The following is a 20,456-nucleotide window of genomic DNA, read 5'->3' as shown; positions in this document are numbered from 1 at the left end:
ATTCAAGCCATGAAAGAACAAAATGAAAACATAGGTGAACTTTTTTATCTGGCTTCTGAGTTGGGGAGAGATTTCTAAACTAAACATACATCAAAGGCAGAAACTCCAAAAGAAAGGCATGGTAGACCTGACTGGGTGAAAACATCAAAACCTGAGTCTATCACAAAACACCATTAAAGGCAAACGACAATTCGGGAAAAAATGTGAAATATATATGACAGATTCCTATCCTTAATATGTAAAACAATCACCTTACAAATTACTGAGAGTAAGACTCACATCCTAAAAGGGAAAGCACAGGGAATATCAGGCAATCCATAAAGAAGAATCACAATTAGCCTTTATTTTTTTTCATATATATATAAAAAATAAAAGTTAAATATGCCCTATACTCAAAGAAGTAAAAAAAAAAATAAATCAAACTTTGACAGAGTCAAGTAATTGCCTCCCGAGATCCATTCTTCTGCTTTTCTTTGGTAACAAGAACAATGATTTTTAGAGGGCTTGTTGCTTTTCTAGCTTAAAAGTCCACATTGCTCAGCATCCAGGTGAGGTCATGTGACTAGACACAGCTCAAATTCAGAATGAGCTGGCCAGAGATGGAAGCAGGATTACATCCAGGTTCATAGAGGTCTGTTAGAAGTAACGTAGTGTGTCCCCTGCTCTTTTCTTTTTCCTGTTCACTAGATTACAGAAAAAACAGCTGGAGCTGGTGAGAGCTGCTGGCCCATGAGGTCGTATGCTAAGGTAGTCAGAGCAAGAGATACAAGGGTCCATACCTGGACATCCTATTACTTGATTTATTTTATACAAAAAGGAAATAAACTTTTTTTTTTTTTTTGCTTAAACCACTGTTATTTGAGTACCAGAGTGTCGATTATGTACTGCTCAGTCAAATTCTAACTAAAGAAAGTACCTGATTTTTCTTTATCTACGCAGTGAAAAAATTCTTTAAAAAAATCATGGTCTCTAAAGCTGATAAGGTCCTGTGAATAGGTATTCTCATACACTGCTTAAGGTATATGCTTTCTGGGAGAAATTTTGCTAGTACATAACAAAGGAGTTACAAGCTGCATATCCTTGTATCCAGAAATTCTACTGCTCAGAATGTATTCTATGAAAATAATTAAGATATGTGCAAAATTAATACACAATGATGTTCACAAAAGCAGTGTTTGTAATAATGAAAAATGAGAGAGAAGCTAAATGCTTAATAATAGAAGACTAGTTATAAAAATTACAGTAAATTTATAGAATCAGACACCACACAGCCATTAAAAATCAAGTTTTAAAAGAATAATTGATGATATGGGGATACTATCAAGTATTAAACTAATAATGAATATTTTAACATAGTATGTGATTATACTCAGTTTGGGAGACTCTGGGTAATTCTGATACTTTATTCTTAGTATTTTTCAGAATTTCACTAACACAAACATACATAACTCCTACAATTTTTTTTTTTTTAGTCTAACTAAAAAATCTGCATGTGTCTACTGCCTTTGGCCACATAGGTCTCTGCTCCAGGTGGGGGTTGTGGGGTTCCTTCTGCTTTCCTGCATGGACAGTGTGTTCTGATCCAACATGCCTCACTAGTTTGCACCTCTGGAATATGCTTTCCACTCCCCTATGAGTAGTCTTTACAAAGGATAAGAAACACTTGACATATGACCATAGTTCACTTACTGGTCAGATGTTCCCACTCCAAACCAATCCAATCCCCTGCATTCTGGGATCTACATGCTTTTGAGACACTCAGAGTATCTCATTGCACTCTGAGTGATGTTCCTGAGGCCATCTTGAGTCTCTCCTTCCCTAGATACCAAGATGTCATCATCCTTGACTCCCTGGGAGCTCCTGGCCTCACATCAATATTGCCTAACTTGAGGCAAACAGTCTTTAAAAAGAATGTGTTCTATGTTGATTAGAAAGTGTGTGTTTAGCTGCAAGTAACAGAGAGTTTGATTAACAGTGGCATAAGTTCATGGAACTACTCTGTGACATAAGAAGTCAGCAGATAGGTAGTGATGATGTTGGTTCAGCAGGGACATTCTTCTCATGTTTCTGCTTTGTCATCCTCAAAAGGTAGACTTTAATCCACAGGCTTTTCACCTTGTGGTCACAAAATGGTTGCTGGAGCTCCACATAAACCTCTGCAGGGAGGAAGAATAGCACCCATTGCACATGAAAGCAATAGCTTTCTCAAAAACCTCCAGAGGACTTTGCATGTGTTTCATTGCATAGGACTGACTCAAAGGGCCACATCCTCAGCTGAAGAGAGACCAGAAAATTGGGAACATAGCTGTATACATCTGTCCTCAAACAAAACCAGAATTGAGTGAGTACAAGAAAGACAGATGAAAGAATCTGCTATGTGTTGGCAAGATTGATTCTAGAACCCCAAGGTCTCTGGGAAGGGAGAGCGTTACCAAACTACATGAAGAGCAGATCAAGTTATTCACATACATACGGTGTGCGTGTGCACATATGCATTAACTCATGAAAGACGGAGACCTGGTAGCCATTGAGTGTCTATGAGAACCAGCTGCTTTTGTAATTATCTGAGAATTCACTTCACTTTCCTAATAACCTCCTCAAATAGCCCTTATTCTCTTTACATTTGCAGATGAGAAAACAGAGATTCAGAGAGATTAAGTAGCTTGCCCAAATCCACACAGATAATAAGTCCTGGGTCCGTTCTTCAATCTCACAACTGCCTAACTTCACAGCCCATGCTTTCTCTAGCACAAGTATACAACTTGCCTTTTAGCAAGTTCTCTCATAGGTACCTAATAGGCAAATAATGCAGCATTGTAAGGATGAATGAGTTTGCATCAAAATTTGAAGATACATGGTTCGAGACTGAGGGGAGGTCTGATGGAAAGCAACCTTCTATGGGAAACAGAAGGTGGTAGGTATGTGAGCGACCATGACTGTGACCTCTCCTGTAACTGCTGCTCATGGACAAGGAGGCAACAATCCAAGACTCCAAAGGACCAAGAATTCAACTCTGGTTATCACAGAAAAAGATCGGGGAAAACAACCCCAAGGTTTTGTTTTATTTTATTTTATTATTTTATTATTTTATTTTATTTTATTTATTTATTATTATTATTTTTTTTACCTCAAGATTTTAGATGCCAACCTCAATCAGAAGTGTCAGAGTAAACCAAGAAGAAAGTCTGTCTCTGCCACATGTAGAAGGAATAGTAACTCAGAAAGGAAGTAGAGAGGCACCCGATGTAACCTGGATATTTATTTATTTAATAGTGATCATATTAAATGTGTAATAAGACATGTTATAGACTTATATTTAGGGGATCCCTGGGTGGCGCAGCAGTTTGGCGCCTGCCTTTGGCCCAGGGCGCGATCCTGGAGACCCGGGATCGAATCCCACGTCAGGCTCCCAGTGCATGGAGCCTGCTTCTCCCTCTGCCTGTGTCTCTGCCTCTGTCTCTCTCTCTCTATCATAAATAAATAAAAAATAAAAAATAAAAATAAAAAAATAAATAAAAATTAAAAAAATAGACTTATATTTATACTTAGTTTGTTCATTCCTTCAACAGACCCTATGCCAGGGATATAATGATGAATAAATTAGTCATAATCCCCACTTCCAAGGAGGTCACAATCAAGTTCATATACAATGGCAGTATATCAAAGGTTGCAAAATATAACAGTATGCCCCTATTTTTAAGTTAGTTTCCTTGTCTCAACTATGTGATATGAAGTCTAGCCCTTCTGACCCCTGAGACTATGGTAGCAGTGGGTCAAAAGTATAACAAAGTACTGATAAGGCAATAAAAAGCCTTTGGAGTATCAGACATATAAACCCAAATCCATAAAGAGATAAAAACATCCCAGCTCTAGACAATTGTCACCTTGGGACATAAGTAAACTCCACATGAAGACACATGAACAACATATAATTGATATATTTGATGTTAAGAGTTCTTATCATCCCAGTTAGAAGACAGCACAGGACCTGAGCACAGAATAGGCATTTAATAAATGGCGGGTGGGTGACGGATGGATGGACAGATGGACACACAGGTGGACAGATGAACGGAAAGACAGATGAACAGATGGCTAGATGATGAAGACACATTATCACTACCTCCAAACTCAATCACTGCCCTCAACTTCAGAAAACAAAACAGAGTAGCTGTCAGAGTGAGACCTTAAGCTTTAAATTTTAGTTTTATTTTTTAACTTTTTTAAAGATTTATTTATTTATTGGGGGGGCAAGCACAAGCAGGGGGAGGGGCAGAGAGAGAGGGAGACAAGCAGGCTCTCAGCTAAGCGGGGAGCCCAACGTGGGGCTCAATCCTAAGACCTGGGATCATGACCTTCTCAAAAGCAAGAGTCAGATGCTTGACCAACTGAGCTACCCAAGTGTCCCTGAATTATTTTAAATAGGCTTAGAGGACTCCAGAAGCAAGGTATGTGAAATCACAGATTGGTGTTATTTCAGTTCACTAAGTCTTTCCCGAACAGGCACTTCCTACTAGATTCAGAGATAAGCAGTATTTAATTTAGCTACTTCACAACATAGAGATATGCATGATACTTGTATTAGAAACTCTCAATCCAAATGAAAATTTTTCTAGCTCCAGATACTCCCCCCTTCACCTAGAAATGTTCTCTGTGTTCTCATGAGAGCCTGAGTCAATTCTGAATAGAATGTTCTATTTCAAAGGATACAATACTTCTGTCATCAAGGCAAAAATATTTGCTTCCAGAGGCATCTTGAGGCCTTTTCCTTTTTTTTTTTTAATTTTTATTTATTTATGACAGAGAGAGAGAGAGAGAGAGAGAGAGAGAGGCAGAGACACAGGCAGAAGGAGAAGCAGGCTCCATGCACCGGCAGCCCGATGTGGGATTCGATCCCGGGTCTCCAGGATCGCGCCCTGGGCCAAAGGCAGGCGCCAAACTGCTGCACCACCCAGGGATCCCTTGAGGCCTTTTCCTACGCCACGGAGGCAGGACATGGGGAGAGAGACCTGCCTGAGGCTGATATGGACACAACCTGTTCCCATTCTGGAGGAGCCAGGAACACACACAGCAGTTAGGTTCTAACCTGAGGCCAAGCCCCAGAATGGCCCAAGGAAGGCCACAGACTGGCAGCTGGGACTCATTGAGCCTGCCTCTTCAGGCTAGGGACCTAATACGCTTACAATACCCAACCTTTCCAAGTATGGGAACATGCTTTGAAAACCGTAATAGTCTATACATTTTATCAATCAATTCATTCCACCATGATGGAAGACGGCCTCATCTCTGCCTTGCACTGGCCCATACACTGTGCTGGGCACCTCACATGCAGAATCAAAGACAGGAGACTGCCAGGTGAAGGCACCCCACAGCAGCCACCCTTTAAGACCTGGGGAGGAGTATGAGGGTAGGGGGAAGGTCCTGGCCCCTGGGCACAGCCAGCAGAATCCCCACCCTGAAGGAACTTGATCGGAGGCTGAGCTCTCAACACACATCAGGCCAATGGAGCAGGAGGACCAGATGCTACACAACTCCTGTCCTGGATCTCTGAACAATCTCTGGGGATTAGCTTGCTTTAGGACAGTCTCCTAAATCCTAAAATCTGGAGAGATGTAGGGACAGGGATCCAGACCTTTTTAGCCTCAGTAATGCCTGTCAGGGGAACAATTCCAGAGGATTAATAGCCTCATAAAAAGAAGGGCTTTTTTTAAAAATAATTTTTTGCAAGTAATTTTTGGGGAGTATTTGTCCCTATACATTGGGACATGATCAGAATTCTGATCAAAACCCCTGCCTGCCCTAATTCTCTGGTCTTTGACACCCAACTTCTAAATCTGGTTTCACAGCGTCAGTATTCCCTGCCTAGGTGTTTTTAAAGCCAGGGCTGTGCTCACATCTCTTGCTGGGGTGGGACCCTTAAGACTCAAGTTGATTGCTAGCCCCGCCCCGCCTCCACATGTGACCTGCTGGAAAGGGCCTTTCAAGAGACTCAGGCATAGACAAAGCATAGCCAGGCCAAGGAAACTAAAATAAACTGATGGTCTCTAGGCTGGGGTGGGAGGAAACAGGCCCATGTAACCGGTTTTCTGGGATACCTCAGCAAATAGGTAAGAAGTAGGCTGCATTGGTTTTTTACACTGATCCTTCTACACAACAAAAGTTAGTCAGCATGACCTGCTACTATATCATGAGGAAATCTGAAAGCAAGAATTCTCATGTCCTACAACCCCCTGCTCATCCTCATCACCTCTTCCGCCCTAGAATTATGGCACCTGCGCTTCCCAGAACTTCACCTATGTGGTTCTGAAGTTCTGTCTCCTCGGAACACATCCCAGGTCTTGAAATAATGAGATTCCCCAGCAGAATCCCTGCTGTGTAAGGAGGTCGGCCTTCTCTTGCGACAAAACTCCTTCTTGTCAAGCAGGAGGGGCCCTTAGGGTTACTCTTCCGGGGTTAAGAGAGGAACACACATTCTGACACCATCACGATTTCCATCTGTCTCTTCCCTCTGTCTCTTCAGACTGAAGAGATCGGGCTGATTGTTTTGTTTTAGTTTTGGCTGCACATCCAGCCAATATAAATGTCTAGTACTATCTATGCAACCAACTGCTTATTCTGTGCTTTTATCTACCATCATCATATATTCCTCAAGGTAAATCATAAAAGCAACATTCCTACTTCCTTCAGGTCTAATTACCACTTTTAGTTTTTAAACAGAGAATCACCATCATCACCATTAAGGTAATGATGATAATGACACAACAGCTGTAGGTTCTGAACTCTATGTTTCCAGTTAAAAGTGAGCTCATCCATTCTCACCACACCTGTTAGGATGGTGTCGCCCCCCCCCTTCCCCCCCCTTTCCTAACTCCTCACATGGCCAAGGCTCCCACAAAGTCTCTGGGATCCAGAAAGAAAGAGGCCCACCAACATTTTACTAAGCAGCTGGCATTATGGGGTGGCAGCCACTTGCTTTCTTCTGATTATAATTTCAATTTATTTTTTATTGTAATGCTGTCTTTTCTTTTCGATAGATAGCAAGGCAATGGAACAATAGTCGACTTCAGGACAGATTACAAATGAATTTTTATCTTTAAGGAGCTAGCTTGGAAACCTGCGGCTATCAGAAAAACATAATACGGTGGTGAGCGATGAGCCCATGCCAGTGCTGTGATAAACTTCAGAGAGCTAAGCGTGCCTACAGAAAGGAAGAGAAGAAAATGAGCAAGGACGTTAATTCTCTCACCTTGGACAAAGCCTGTCAGGGAATGCTGGGCTCTCAGGGAAGGAGGGCAGGCTCTGAGAGCTGAAAGCACACACCACCCAGTGAGGGGTACTTTAAATGTGTGGCTCTAAGTCTGCATATTTATTTTTCTTTTTCTGAAGAAAGCCTGCCCTTTCACTGGACATTCAATTTAGGTTAGGAACACAGTCTAATATGAGTGTAAGAGAGTGAGCTCCAGAAAAGCCTTCAAATCTCTGCTCTGTCATTTATTAGCTGTGTGGCCTTGGGCAAGGTACCAGATCCCAAATTTTCCCACCAGCTACAGAGATGACATTATTTGGTTAGAAGAATTGAATGTATACATCACAGGCTTAGCTGGTACACACATAAAGCACCTTGTACAGATGACCTCTTGTCCTAATAAACCATATTGTGGTCATTTTAAACATTGTAAATTATGGTACATCTATATACAGGATAACTCTTAGAATGAGGCAGAGTCATTCAACATTTGGCATATCCTTGTCGAGAATTCAGATAAAACACCCTCATATAACTTCCATTCTAGTTGGGTGTGACGAGACAACACAGAAAAGAGGTCCATGTGATCTAGTAGAAGGTGATGAATGATACAGAAGAAAACAAAGGAGGAAAGGGGGTAAGAGGTGCGAAGGAGACCTCCTGAGAAGGTGACATGTGTGTAGGGATTTGAAGAGGTGGTGGATGGAACGCACTGTGGAGGTGTCTGGGGAGATGGGCCAGGCCGAGGGCTCCTGCAAAGCTCAGAGGCAGGAGTACCAAGAGCTCTCCTGAGGGTCCTCAAGGGCCTATTTGCCTAGAGCCGAGCAAGCAAAGGGTAAGCGGCAGAAGATGGGCATAGGGATATAGCAGGGGATCTGAGCACGCTGGGCCTTGCAGGTCACTGAAAGGACGTTCCTTAGCTCTTCCTTTTAATCAAGAAGGTAAGTCACCAGAGTGTTTTGAACAGGGGATTATACTATTTGACTTACATTGTACAGAACTGGTTTAACTACTGCATTCAAAAGAGGATGTAGGGGCCCAGGGATCAATTAGGAAGCTATTAAAATAAAAGAGGAGGATATCTTGGACCACTAGGGTAGTGGCAGTGGAGGCGGTAAGAAGTGGATATATCTGGAAATCTCTTTGAAAGCATTGAGCATTTGAGACAAAGAGGACTTCCTTTTCACTTCAGCCAATCAAAAGACGAAGGTGCCAATTATTAAGATGGTAAATACTGCAGGAGGAAGCAGCAGTTTGGGGATGAAGATCTGCGGTTTGATTTTGGACATTAAGCTTAATATGCCCACAGGCATCAAATGGAAATGCTGAGTGGTCCTTATATAAGTCCGAAGCTCAAGAGGTTGGCTAGAAGGAAGGATGAAGGAGAAAAGATAGATGTCCTCAAACACACATCTGTGTACTTAGATGAAAAACAAATCTATGATATATAAAAGTGGCAGTGTATAAAATATTACATAGAATGTATTCCTAATTTAGGATGAGTAAAGTTTAAAAATTATGTTACTATATGTATATTGAAAACAACTGGGAGCACATGCAACAAAAGGCTAAGAGAAGAGAAATCTAAGAGACTTTTGCCAAATCATTTAGATTTTAAAGAAGAACGTGTATTAATTTATAAATTTAAAACAAATCTGGGCAAAAGAAGAGTGCCATTTAGGTGAACTTTCAAAGCCAGTCATTTCCAGCACATTTCCAGACCTTTCTCTGGACTCCACTTATGACCATGGCCACGCTCTGCCTCAGTTTACCCTTCTCTCCCTCTGTATCCACAACTCTCTCCCATCAGCTGCTGCCCCATAGACTTTTGAATGACTGGGAGAACCACTACTTTGTCAGGGCTGAACCCACAGAAGAGGAAGATCCTGAGTTTAAAACCAGAGTCAGCAGTGACTCCAAGGGCCCTGACTAGTAAGTTTCTCTTCTTTGTAGTTGCCAATTTAAATTCTGAAGCTTTTCTTTTCTTTTTTAAGGTCATGACATTGAGAATAACAAGGCCCTAAAAATTAAACGTTCCTTTACATGTTTAATTTCTGGCTATAGTGCAGCACTGAGTAAGTGAACAAAGCTGAATGGGCATGGCAAGGTTAAGACAAACTGCTTTTAAATTGCAAGTTTGCAAGCCCGAGGCCTTCCCCCGCCCCATTACACAATAGGCATTAAAGAAAAATGTTCTTTCCTGGATACAAAGATAACCCTCCATTTTGCTAGGAGCTTCTGCAGCAGGATTCTTTTAGGGTTTTTCCACTGAGACATTACAGCTAGGAAGAACTCTATCCCATCTCTTTGGCACCACCTCCTGTTCTCGGTTAAACACTTTTCCCAACTCCACTTGTGATAAGTAATGGAATTAGACAACCGTCTGTCAACCCAGGACTTTTTTTCCCCCAGAATCTAGCCCTGGGGTTGAAATCACCATTTGAGAAAAGAAAATCATCGTAGACTATTTTTTCTACTGTTTCAAATAGCTCAGAGGCAGGGAAGCTGTTATTCCCTCTCCAGCACGCCCTGCTAGAAAGACCTATTGCAGTGCACCCTTTCCTCCCTGGCCTGAACCACTCATGCCTCCCACCCTCCCCCTACTTCCCCGGCACACATCAGGCCGGGGAGGGGGTGACAGTGTCCCAGCCTTCTCCAGCACGCCAGGTTGCCTGTTGACCCATATTCCCTTTCTCCAAAGCTAATCCATGGCAACTGAAGCAAAAGAGCTCTGCTCAGAGACAGTAATGTTCTCACTGCTTCCTCCTCCAAAGACAGAGGAAGAGGGAAGTGGGACAGCTTCTGTGGAATGCCTTTGAAACACTGCTACTTGTGGATAACACAGTGACATTCTCAGCTTGACTGGAGACGCTCCAAGATTTGGGCAAGTGACGTCACCCCCTGGAGGGTGCACAGGCAGCTGGACAGAGCCACTAGCCTGGGAGTCCAGAGGCTCAGGCTTGGAGAGAGCTTCAGGCCCATCAACAGTCTGGCCTCAGGCAAGGTTCCCGCTATCACTGGGCCTTCCAGGCTCCTCCACTGGTACATGGGACCAGCACAAAGATGACTGGAGGTCAAACTCTTTTCCTACAGATGCAATGAAATGTGGTAAAGCATAAAGATAGAGTCATTTCTGGGGGAAGTCTGAGGCCCCATCCCTCTGGCCTTCCCTTGGTCCTCATGGGAAACCCAAGGCATCTTTAGGAACACAAGGGTCCCCTCAACACAGCACGGAAGAAAAGTGACATCTTTTCCTGATGTTATATCCTACAACGGCAGAATTTCCACCTTAGTGATGGGGGAGCCTCAAACCCCTCCTTCAGATGGAATAAGGCTGCCAAGCCCAGGTTAAGGGGAGAGGGGGTGTTTTGTTTCTGGAGAAAAGGGAGGATAGGTATAAGGAGCCAGGTTCAGCTGGGAGGCGGGGAAATGTTGGTGAGTTTTAAAATGTATCCTAAGGACTTGCATGGGAAGAGACTATATCCCCCTCAGATTTTCAACCACCATGAAGAAATCCAGAAGCAAACACGTCACTTTCCTCACCTCCTTCACTAAGGATTGAAGAAAAAGCAGCAGAAATAGCCCCTAAGCTAAAGAGTTAATGTCAGATGTAAGAACTGACTTCCTAACTGGGCTGGCTGTTGATGACTGGACAACACCAAGAGAAATTCAACGTGAATCTTTCTGGGAAGACTCTTAGAAATAAGCACAGAAATCCAGGCCTAACATGAGATTTCAGTTTCATCTCCCTCTTTTCAATTTCTTTCTTTCTTTTTTTCTATTTTTTTTGGACAATTGCTTCTTTATACTCTAGGGGCTGGCAACACAGAGATGAGAGATTTTAAAAAGCTTTTTTAAGCTTTATTAAGTCACTTGTCCAGGGTCATGAGGTCATTGAGAGGTGTGGGAGGAAATATTCCTGGATATCCAAGGATGACTGCACCTTCTACAATGTCTTCAGGGACCACGTCAAAGGAGAGATGAAAAAAAAAAATCAAGAGAATAATCAACCACTTCACTTTGACTTTCTAGAAATGTTCTTAAAACTTAAACCTGAGATGAGAGAGTTCTGATGTGCAAGAACTGGGTATATTATAATTCAAAGACCAAAGGCTGGAAGAAGCAGAGCACTCTGAGATTCACAGGACAAAGCATTACCCCTGGCACTCACATACCTTCGACACATCCTGCAGTGGTCCAAGCTGATGCTACAAGAAGTGACATTTTAGAAAGGAGACAAACAGATCAAGGCAGGTGAACCCCCACGAAAGGTTCTGCTCACCGCTGTTCTTCCTATGTCCAACCCAACTCTGGGTTCCAGGCAGGAAAGAGGCACTTGTGAAACCACAGACAGATGCACAGCCCCTGTGACAAAGAGGACCTGTGCTCTCCCACCCACTGGGTATCCCATTCAGGGCCAGCTTTATGGAAATGTCCTCTGCTTAACATGGAGGTGGCTGTCAAGCAGATCCAAGGCCGGAGGGCCTGGCATAGCAACCTCACCAGTCCTGTTTGACACTACCAGTTTATGGAAGTATGTCCACAACTTTCCATGGCCCTGAAGGGGGCCAGAGAAGGGCTGTGTGAGGACTCGTAAACCCAGAAGAGCAGGACATAAAGGAAAGAGCACTGGGTCCAACCCAACAGTCGTGGTAAGCACAGTTCATGACAGAATCGCCATCTTCCACGGACGCAGTGAGCATGCACACCGCCAGCCAGCTAAGTGAAGGTGGTGACAGCTCATGGAGTTGGATACCAAAGACAGACAACAGAAGGAGCCACTTCCCAGCAATTTCACAGCTCAGAAGCCAACCTCTTATTTCCCAGAAATTAGATACGTCCTGGAATTAGCATAAGTTATCTAGATGTGACACCATTACTGTCACAAAAAACCAAAGTTCAAAAGAGAGACAAGACTGACAATAGAACGTCATCAATGCCAACCACAACTGCCACACCCCTGACACACCTGCATCTGCAAGACCACCAAACATCATTTCTGCAAGAGGCACAGGAGCAGGACTGTCCTGACACGGTGCGGAGCCCCGACGTGTCTCAGAAAGGGACGGGCTTCCCCTCCCACGGCCCACAGCCTCTGTGAGGTCACTGCTCATCATTTCACCTCCGACCTCTCTCTTGCACCCTCTCTGTCCCTTTCATTCTACCTGCCTGTGAAAGCCTCGTCAGAGAACTGCCAAATCAAAGGAAAAAGTTGGCCTTCCCTCCACTCTGTGCAGGTAAAGTGTTACCAAGTCAGAGGTTTCATTTCAGATAATGACCCTGGGGACTTATCACTGCCTTCACTGCCCACAGTACATCCTTATCCTCCGGATGAATGCTGATCAAATCTGTATTAAATAGTTAAGCAATACACCCTGATAGGGGATTATACTGTTCTCTGTGAGGAGGCTGTTGGGTATGTAATAAATTAACTATAGCCATTGGTTCTTATCAGCAAGTGGTTTCTGCTTCCCCCTCATGCAGGTATTAAAAAAACAAAACAACAACAACAACAACAAAAACTCTGCAGTAAGTCACAGCCCAGAAAGTGGGTCTTAAACCAAGGAGGACAATCTCAGAGCCTCTCACAAAGAACTGTACTGAGTTTGATCGATACTTCAAGTAACAGACTCATCACTGTAAGCTTCCAGGATGATATTTCTTAGACAAGTGCCAGATGATACGAGACACGGTGTGGAGTTCCAGGGCTCCTTTGGGTGCAGAGGCAGATGACTTCATAAAAACCAACTGCTGACCCAGGAGTCAGGGGAACAAAAAATAATTACACAGGACTGAAAGAACTGATGAAGGGGATATAATTTTGATTATTCGTTTTGGAAAACTGTTATTACTTTTTATTGTCATCATTTCTGATAGTTTTATGAGGTCCCTTCTCATTCTTCCTGCTTTATCTCTTATATATTAATCTTGTAGTTCACGCTTTTTCAAACATTTTCAAATGAAACACTTTTAAATGGCATTCTTGTTCTCACTGACCTTTCAGGATTCGCAGACAATACTCTTGTCTAAGTCTCTTTACTGTTAATGGCAATGCAGTAACTTGCAAAGGTTCAGTAAGAATCTGTTCTAATTTTTACCAGAACATGATTAAACAAATGCATGATACAGGCAAGGCTATACCTGGAGTGTCCTATTTGGGAGTGAATCTCATTTAATCAGGTGTGACAAAGCCCACCATTAAGAGATAAACCCTGGGGTGCCTGGCTGGCACAGTCGGTAGAGCACATGACTCTTTATCTCTGAGTAAGGGGTTTGAGCCCCATGTCAGGCATAGAGGAAAGAAGAAAGAAAGAAAAAGAAAGAAAGAAAGAAAGAAAGAAAGAAAGAAAGAAAGAAAGAAAGAAAGAAAGAAAGAAAGAAAGAAAGAGAAAGGAAAGAAAGAAGAAAAGAGGGGAGGGGAGGGGAGGGGAGGGGAGGAGTTGCACTTCATTTGGAGACTTCCCAGGAAACCAGTCTGTTACCTTACCATGGCAAATCAGGAAGCCTAAATAGATTTGGAAGCCCCCGAGGAGAGGTGAATTCACCCCCTTGGAGAGATATCACAGGCAAAATGGTGGAGGTGACTTTCCTGGTTTGGGTTCCTCACCTCAAAATAGGAGAGTAAACCAAAGCGGGAAACAAAGACCGCAAATAACAGAGACTATTGAAATTTCTAGGATTATTAAGAAATCCCCAGACAGAAGTGAATTGTCTGGATATTGTCACTGCTTCACACCAGGCTTTGGGTTTTCGGACCATACTCCAAGGGGGTGTGTGAACATGAATGAACATTTGTCACTGCAGTCATTTAAATGAATCAGGCCCAAAGACAGCACCATCAGCATCTTGGAACCAAGAGGAATTTATGGGGATTAGCTGTGACCCTATTACCGGCTTACAAGTCCTTCCATGTTCTGAGCCAAATCTTCCAAAGAGCATTGTAACACAATATTCCTGTGACCACTGCTGTAAACATGTGCACATCCAAGCAACCTCACCGATGTGCCCTGAAAAAGTCAATACGACCCACGAAGAGGGAAATGCCTAAACACATACACCCTGATCACCCTCTCCCATAACCAACAGAAGATGCTTTATTTTATTATTTTATTTTTTTATAGATCGCTGCCCCTCCAGAAGATGCTTTAGAAGAAACGTGTGCTTGTGCGTGCGCATGCACACACACACACATGCACACAGAAATGTGCAACACTTTCCATGGAACTAGCAGCTACAGCCAAGAAAGCCCAGCTCCACAGAAGGCTAATGCAAACGTCCATCTTGGGTCTTAAGGAGGGCTCAAAAATGGGCCAAGGCCAGAGGGACAGCCTTCCTTTCTCCATCACTAAAATATCCAAATAAGGCCCAACCTTTCCTGCCCCTCTCAGCCATGAAAGAGAAACAGCTGCCCCTGGAGAATTTTTGTTTTTATATATCCTCTGGCTCCATGCTGCATTCTGAGCATGCTATATTAATGAAGAAATCCTTTTTGGGGAGAAGACTCCCTGCCGTTGTGACATCACTGCAGTCTCCGTTTTGAAACTTGGCCTTGAGAAGTTCAAACGGCTTAGACATTAAAGTTCAAGGAAGCCCCGGATGTACCACAGAGCAGGCCCTCAGCTGAGATGCTAAAAAACCCTGCCCTTCCCGTGCTATAGCCAATTTGACCTCTCCAAGAACCCAGTACATGCCCTGGTCTAATAGAATTCAAAGACTCTTAGGTCTTCTTTTTCTTTTTAATGGTAGCTGAAGGCAGTTCAGTTTCAAGTCCCTACCAAGCTGGAGCACTCGCCAGGCTCCTCCATTTCCCCTACATGAGCTCCAACAGCTCTGCCCAGCGCCAGCTCCTGGTATGGGGGCAGAGCATGGCCGTGTCAACCCCCCTCCAGGGGCTCTCCTGGAATCCCACTCACCATTCTTTTCTGTCTTGTGTTTTGATGGCTCAGGCTCCGGGAGACACGGACAGGGCCCATCACAGAGGATGTTGAGGCTTTTGCCAGTAGAACAAGCATGGAACTCCAACTTGCACTGCAAAGGGAAACAGAACAGGAGTTAAGAATGCAGCCAAGCAGACTCCTCCCTGGCTTCCTCAGGAAGCAGCCAGTGCCTCTCCAACCAGTCACACTCCTGGGAGCAAAGGCAGAGAAAGAAGGGGTCTCTCTCAAGTCAAGGTCCAAATGGCAGAAGGCTAAATAAGAAACAACCTTTTATGTCTTCCCAAATGCCTGGAGTAACATCTAAAATCACTGCAGAGCATCACGGCACTTACTGTTGTCAGTGATAAACACAACTGTAACTTAATACAAGTACTCACTTGCAACGATATCTTGGAGTCCTGGAAGTCCACAAAGGCTCACCTACCTAGCAGAAGGCCACCCCCCCCCCATCCTGTCCCTATCCCTTTGCCCCAACTCAGGTATCCTGGGCCCTCTCAGCTGCTCACAGGCTCCCCCTGGGCCCCAAGGCACAGTAACCATCTCGTCAGCACACTTGGGTGAGACCCAGCTCCTCCCACAGGGAACAAGCAAGGACCAGAAGCTTTTGTTTCAACCGTCCTAAACTTGAGTGTTACACAGTCCTTACTCCAGAGGATGCCTATTGGGGTCTCTGGCCTGGGACTGGGTGCAAGCACCCATCCAATTCTCAGATTCAATGGTGAAGCCCAAAAGCTAGCATCTCTTCTTGTCAAACCTGTATCAGTCACACTGGTAGTATTTTTTTTCTTTTATTCATGAGAGGACACAGAGAGAGAGAGAGAGAGAGAGAGAGGCGGAGACACAGGCAGAGGGAGAAGCAGGCTCCATGCAGGGAGCCTGACTTGGGACTCGATCCCGGGTCTCCAGGATCAGGCCCTGGGCTGAAGGCAGGTGCTAAACCGCTGAGCCACTCAAGAGATCCCCACACTGGTATTATTTTGGCCACTTTCCACCAGTTTAATTCTTTCTGCTACTTTAATTGTCAAGTTGCAACTGATTCAGAACACAGGCCAGAAAGGATGTTGTTTATAAGAGCAAAAGAGCACAACAATCGGCAACATTTTTAGGATCCTGACATTCAGGGATAAGAAACAGATTCAGGTTAAATAACCCGTGACAGATCATGATGCTCATACAGGGTGGATTCTGATCCCCCACATCCTGCCATGTGGATGGGTGTGAAAGAGCAGACACTTCATACAGTACCCCAAGATGCTACTGGCCTGGATTTCAGTTGCCTGACAGTTCATTCTTTTTTTTTGTTCATATTCCCAGGATCCAGGCCTGTGTATAATTGGCCTTCTACAAAGGCCCAGGGGCCTAGAACCATGTGTGTATCTGATGGAGGTTCCAAGGAAGAGGAAATAGGCAACATTTACTAGGCACCCACTTTGTGTGCAGTTCTTACCAGAGGCCATCTGGCATCTTTTAAAAGGATGGGAAGAGGATATACAGTCCCTGTCCTTGGAAGACACAAATGCATACTTCTGAAAAGCCCACTAACATGTGCAAAGCAACACACCTGAGGACATGAATACCAGCTCATGTGAGGGCTGAGCTGCTCAGTCCCCACACCAGTTACAAACCAAGGACAAGAGTGCTTCAAACCTGGCTCTAGGTGTACTGGGTCACTCTGTGCACCTCAACTGTCATGCACTGGCGGCTAGCTTATGGACAGCGAGCAACAGACAAGCCCACGGGGTGATGACTTCTCCTTGATACAACTGCCTTTGTATGTATCTGTCAGGTGTCCAGTATGTGCCTCGTGTGGCTGTAGGAGCAGTGGGGACTGTATGAGGGGCAGCCACGGCCCAGGCCTCCAACCTCATCAGACTTAATGAGGAAACAAAACAGAACACATCCTTCTAAAGTCTGTATAGCCAAGATCACGGAGTGAGACAGGAGTCACAGGTACAGAGGGAGGTGGCACAAAAAAGACCTACAGGGACAGGACATGCCTGCTGACAGATGGATAGAAGATGCACCAGGAGGAAGGCTGCAAGCGGGCAGGTGGGCTGCCCGTGTAAGAAGCTTCTTTTCAAATACTGTGGGCTGTGTGCACATGCCCAGGGCTGGAAAGAGGGCTGCTATGGGCAGTCTCGCTTCGTCCCTCTGCCCTGGTGCTCTGGAACCATCCTGTTTCAGACTTGCAGTTCTCCAACTGTTTTCTCAACAGAATCCCCACAGCTAATTTAGGGGCAACAATATATGAAAATTGATCATAAAGTTAAAGATTAATACATTTACATACTATAAAGCCTTCTCCTGCTGTTACTAGAATTGCCTGTTTGTCTCTATGAAAGACTGTAATATTCTCTCCAAACATCCTCTGGCCTCCCTGAAGGAGGAGTCTATACTTCTCTCATCGCTCCATGGGAAAATGGGCTTCCCCTCCCTGTTGACACTGGTCCCCGCTAGCCTTGCTCTGCCTGTGGACTGTGAGGTGGCGAGACAGGCTAGGTGTGAGCAGATGTTTGAAGAACCACTGTGTGGTTATTACCTCTCTTGCTCTTCCCTCTACCCTCAAAAGGACATGAGCCAGACAAGGGCTGTTCCTCTGGCCTGGGGCCCAGAGAGCAGAGGGCAAGGAACAGAGCTGCAGGTAACCCACAGCTAACACGCAATATGAACAAGGGATTAACATATGTTATTTGCCATACGCCCTGGGGTTTGGGAATCCTTTGTCAGGACAGCATAATGTAGCCAAAGGTAGCAGTAGCACTGACTTCCTGGTAGACCATGGGGTACTTACCATAGTTGGAAAAAGTCTAAGTCACTGTCTTACTCTGGGCACACAGTAGGTGTTCAGTTAACAGATGCAAAATGATAAAGGCAGAAAGTGGTGGTGATCACTGTGCCACTTTAAGCCTCTGTCCCAGTCACCAGGAGTAACCCACTCCACCTGTACAAGGAACACAGGGGCTGGAGCTCGGTATTCAACACATTCATGGTGAAGCATCCTTGCCCCACACCTGCTGCCTGAGTCCTCCCTGTGAGCTCCACATCCAGTACATGGCCTTCCAGCCTCCTGGCCACCCCCGGCCATCACCGCAGTAGGAATCTTGTCCATCTGCTCCCCAGATGCCCAGAACACTCGTTCCCCTGGGTGGCCTGGCCTCCCCTGAGAGCCCCTGTGGACTGTAATTCGAGTAACTTGGCTTTCTTGTCTTGGGGACAGCCGTTGTCACAATCTGTGGAGGCAGCCAGGCCTCTTCCCTGACCCTAGGGAGGTGCCACCACAGAAAACAAGAATTAACTGCACCAGTTAAAATATCCATGTTTAAAGAGCACAGGTCTGCTTTTTTATCTTCCAGGACAGTATGTGGCATTTAAATGAAGCTCAAAGGACTAGAATTCCATTTTTTTTTATAAAGCTCAACACATGCTATTTAGAGATAGATAAATGAGTATAAATATGTAGGGGAGGTAGGGTGACAAATACCAAGATAGGGGCGACCTCTGGAGCAGAGGCAGGAGGATGGCATCAGACAGGAACCCAGAAAAAACACTGAAACCTGAGACTGGTTTCTTTCCCAAGCTTCGTAGAACCTTCTGAGGCTTTTGTTGTTGGGGTTGGCAACTTACATAAATAAGACATTTACATTTATGTATCAAATATTTCATCAGAAAATATAAAAACAGAGTTTACATGCTTCTATCAAAGTGACAACCAAGCTCTACCCATGCCTCCTGGGGAAAGTCGCTAGGAGGAATAAGTGGGAGTACACGGGCTACCCACGGGCAAGGAGATAGGGTACCCAGCTCTGAACCTGAGACCTGGACTGTTTCTGGGCAGAGGCATCCTCAGGGCACCATACATATATCCCCTTCCCACAGCACTTCCCAAAGTCCCACCCCCACTTCCCCAGTTCTTGCTGGAGAAGAAGAGTTAGAGGCTGAAAGGTGGTCACTACACCAGCCTTACTCACAGGGGCCAGATAACTTCCAAAACACAGGGCTTCCTGCTACCCCGGGCTGCACACTCTGACAGACCTTCATGCCAAGCAGAGGACTCCAACGCCTTCTCCCAACCTGCCAGAAACAGATGCTTGGGAAAGCCCTAGACATTCATCTGGAATTGCAAGTGGAGAAAATGCACAGACCTGGCCAGGCTTTGTAGAAGTGTGTCCTATGCTATGTATACACAGATTCTGAAAACACAAAGCAGGTGTGCTAGCCCTTCTGTATCAGGCTGCCAAAAGAACAGAGCCAAGAGAAAAAAGAGGCAACCCACATTATTTTTCCAATGCAGTGATCCTGTGCTCCTGACCCAGGAGACACTAGACTCCCTCCAATCAGGACATGTGCAGCCTTCCTTGGGAAAGCAGCAGCAGGAGCAGAGCATGGGAGTACAAATTCCCCTACAGAGACGTGAGGAGGGAGAAATAAGTGTATCCCCACACCACAGGGACATCACTGGCTCCTTTCCCAAAGGACAAGCTTCCAGAATTACCACACCTTCTTTCTTACGGTGTGCTCAGAGCTAGAGCTGTAAATGGGCAAAATCATGGATGGTGATTTCTTTGCAGTAAGGACTTGCTTGGGTAGCATTTATCAGCCCCTCTACATCTGCCCTGGAGGTATCAGGGATGCAGGCAATCCACCTGCACCAGCCGGGCTTTGTTGACCCATGTCAGAACAGTGTCTGTGGAGCTCCGACTTAAAGAGGGTAGACTGGGAGTCTACCCCTTAGAGTCTGTGGCTTGGAAGTAGAAAAGTGAAAAACAAAACAATAATTTAAAAAAAAATGACAAAATGACATTCTTGGGAACTAATAAAGGAGCACTCATAAAAAAAGTATTTTTTAGAAAAAACTGTGGGGAGAGGAGAGGAAGAAAGAGGTATAAATGAATGTTTTGGATTTAGAGTGGAGAGCTAGTCAGTTACTCAAAGCTCCCAAGAAGCCAAGGCTGTAGGCATGTCCTGGGGCTCCTGCACCAAAGGGGAAAGAGATACACTGAATATATGTAAAGACCCCTCAGATGGTCACTGCCTCCTGTGGGGAGGAGCCCTTCCAGCCCTGGCCCATATTAGAAATGGGTCTAAGCAGAGAGGAATCACCACTGCCCTGGCTCCCACGTACCCTCTATAAGAGACAACTTCGCACCTTATGTTATGTATTGAATTATATTCCTCATAAGATATATTTAGGAGTCCTAACTCCCAGTATCTTAGAAGGTCTTTATACAGATAATCATCTTAAAATGAGCTCAAGAGCATGAGTCCTGATCCAATAT

General features: G+C 44.6%; 1 protein-coding gene across 1 annotated transcript in view; it reads right to left on the bottom strand.

Annotated features, from left to right (window-relative positions):
• The window catches only part of SPOCK1 (SPARC (osteonectin), cwcv and kazal like domains proteoglycan 1), a 487,945-nt gene that overhangs the window by 70,016 nt on the left and 397,473 nt on the right, over positions 1–20,456 (bottom strand). The window contains exon 6 of the mRNA XM_055302768.1: positions 15,157–15,271. Coding sequence (XP_055158743.1) covers positions 15,157–15,271 — 115 coding nt within the window. The remainder of the gene's footprint in view (positions 1–15,156; positions 15,272–20,456) is intronic.

This window comes from Nyctereutes procyonoides, unplaced genomic scaffold, assembly GCF_905146905.1.
Source record: "Nyctereutes procyonoides isolate TBG_1078 unplaced genomic scaffold, NYPRO_anot_genome, whole genome shotgun sequence".
Classification (NCBI taxonomy): domain Eukaryota; kingdom Metazoa; phylum Chordata; class Mammalia; order Carnivora; family Canidae; genus Nyctereutes; species Nyctereutes procyonoides.
This window is presented reverse-complemented; position numbering and strand designations above follow the sequence as displayed.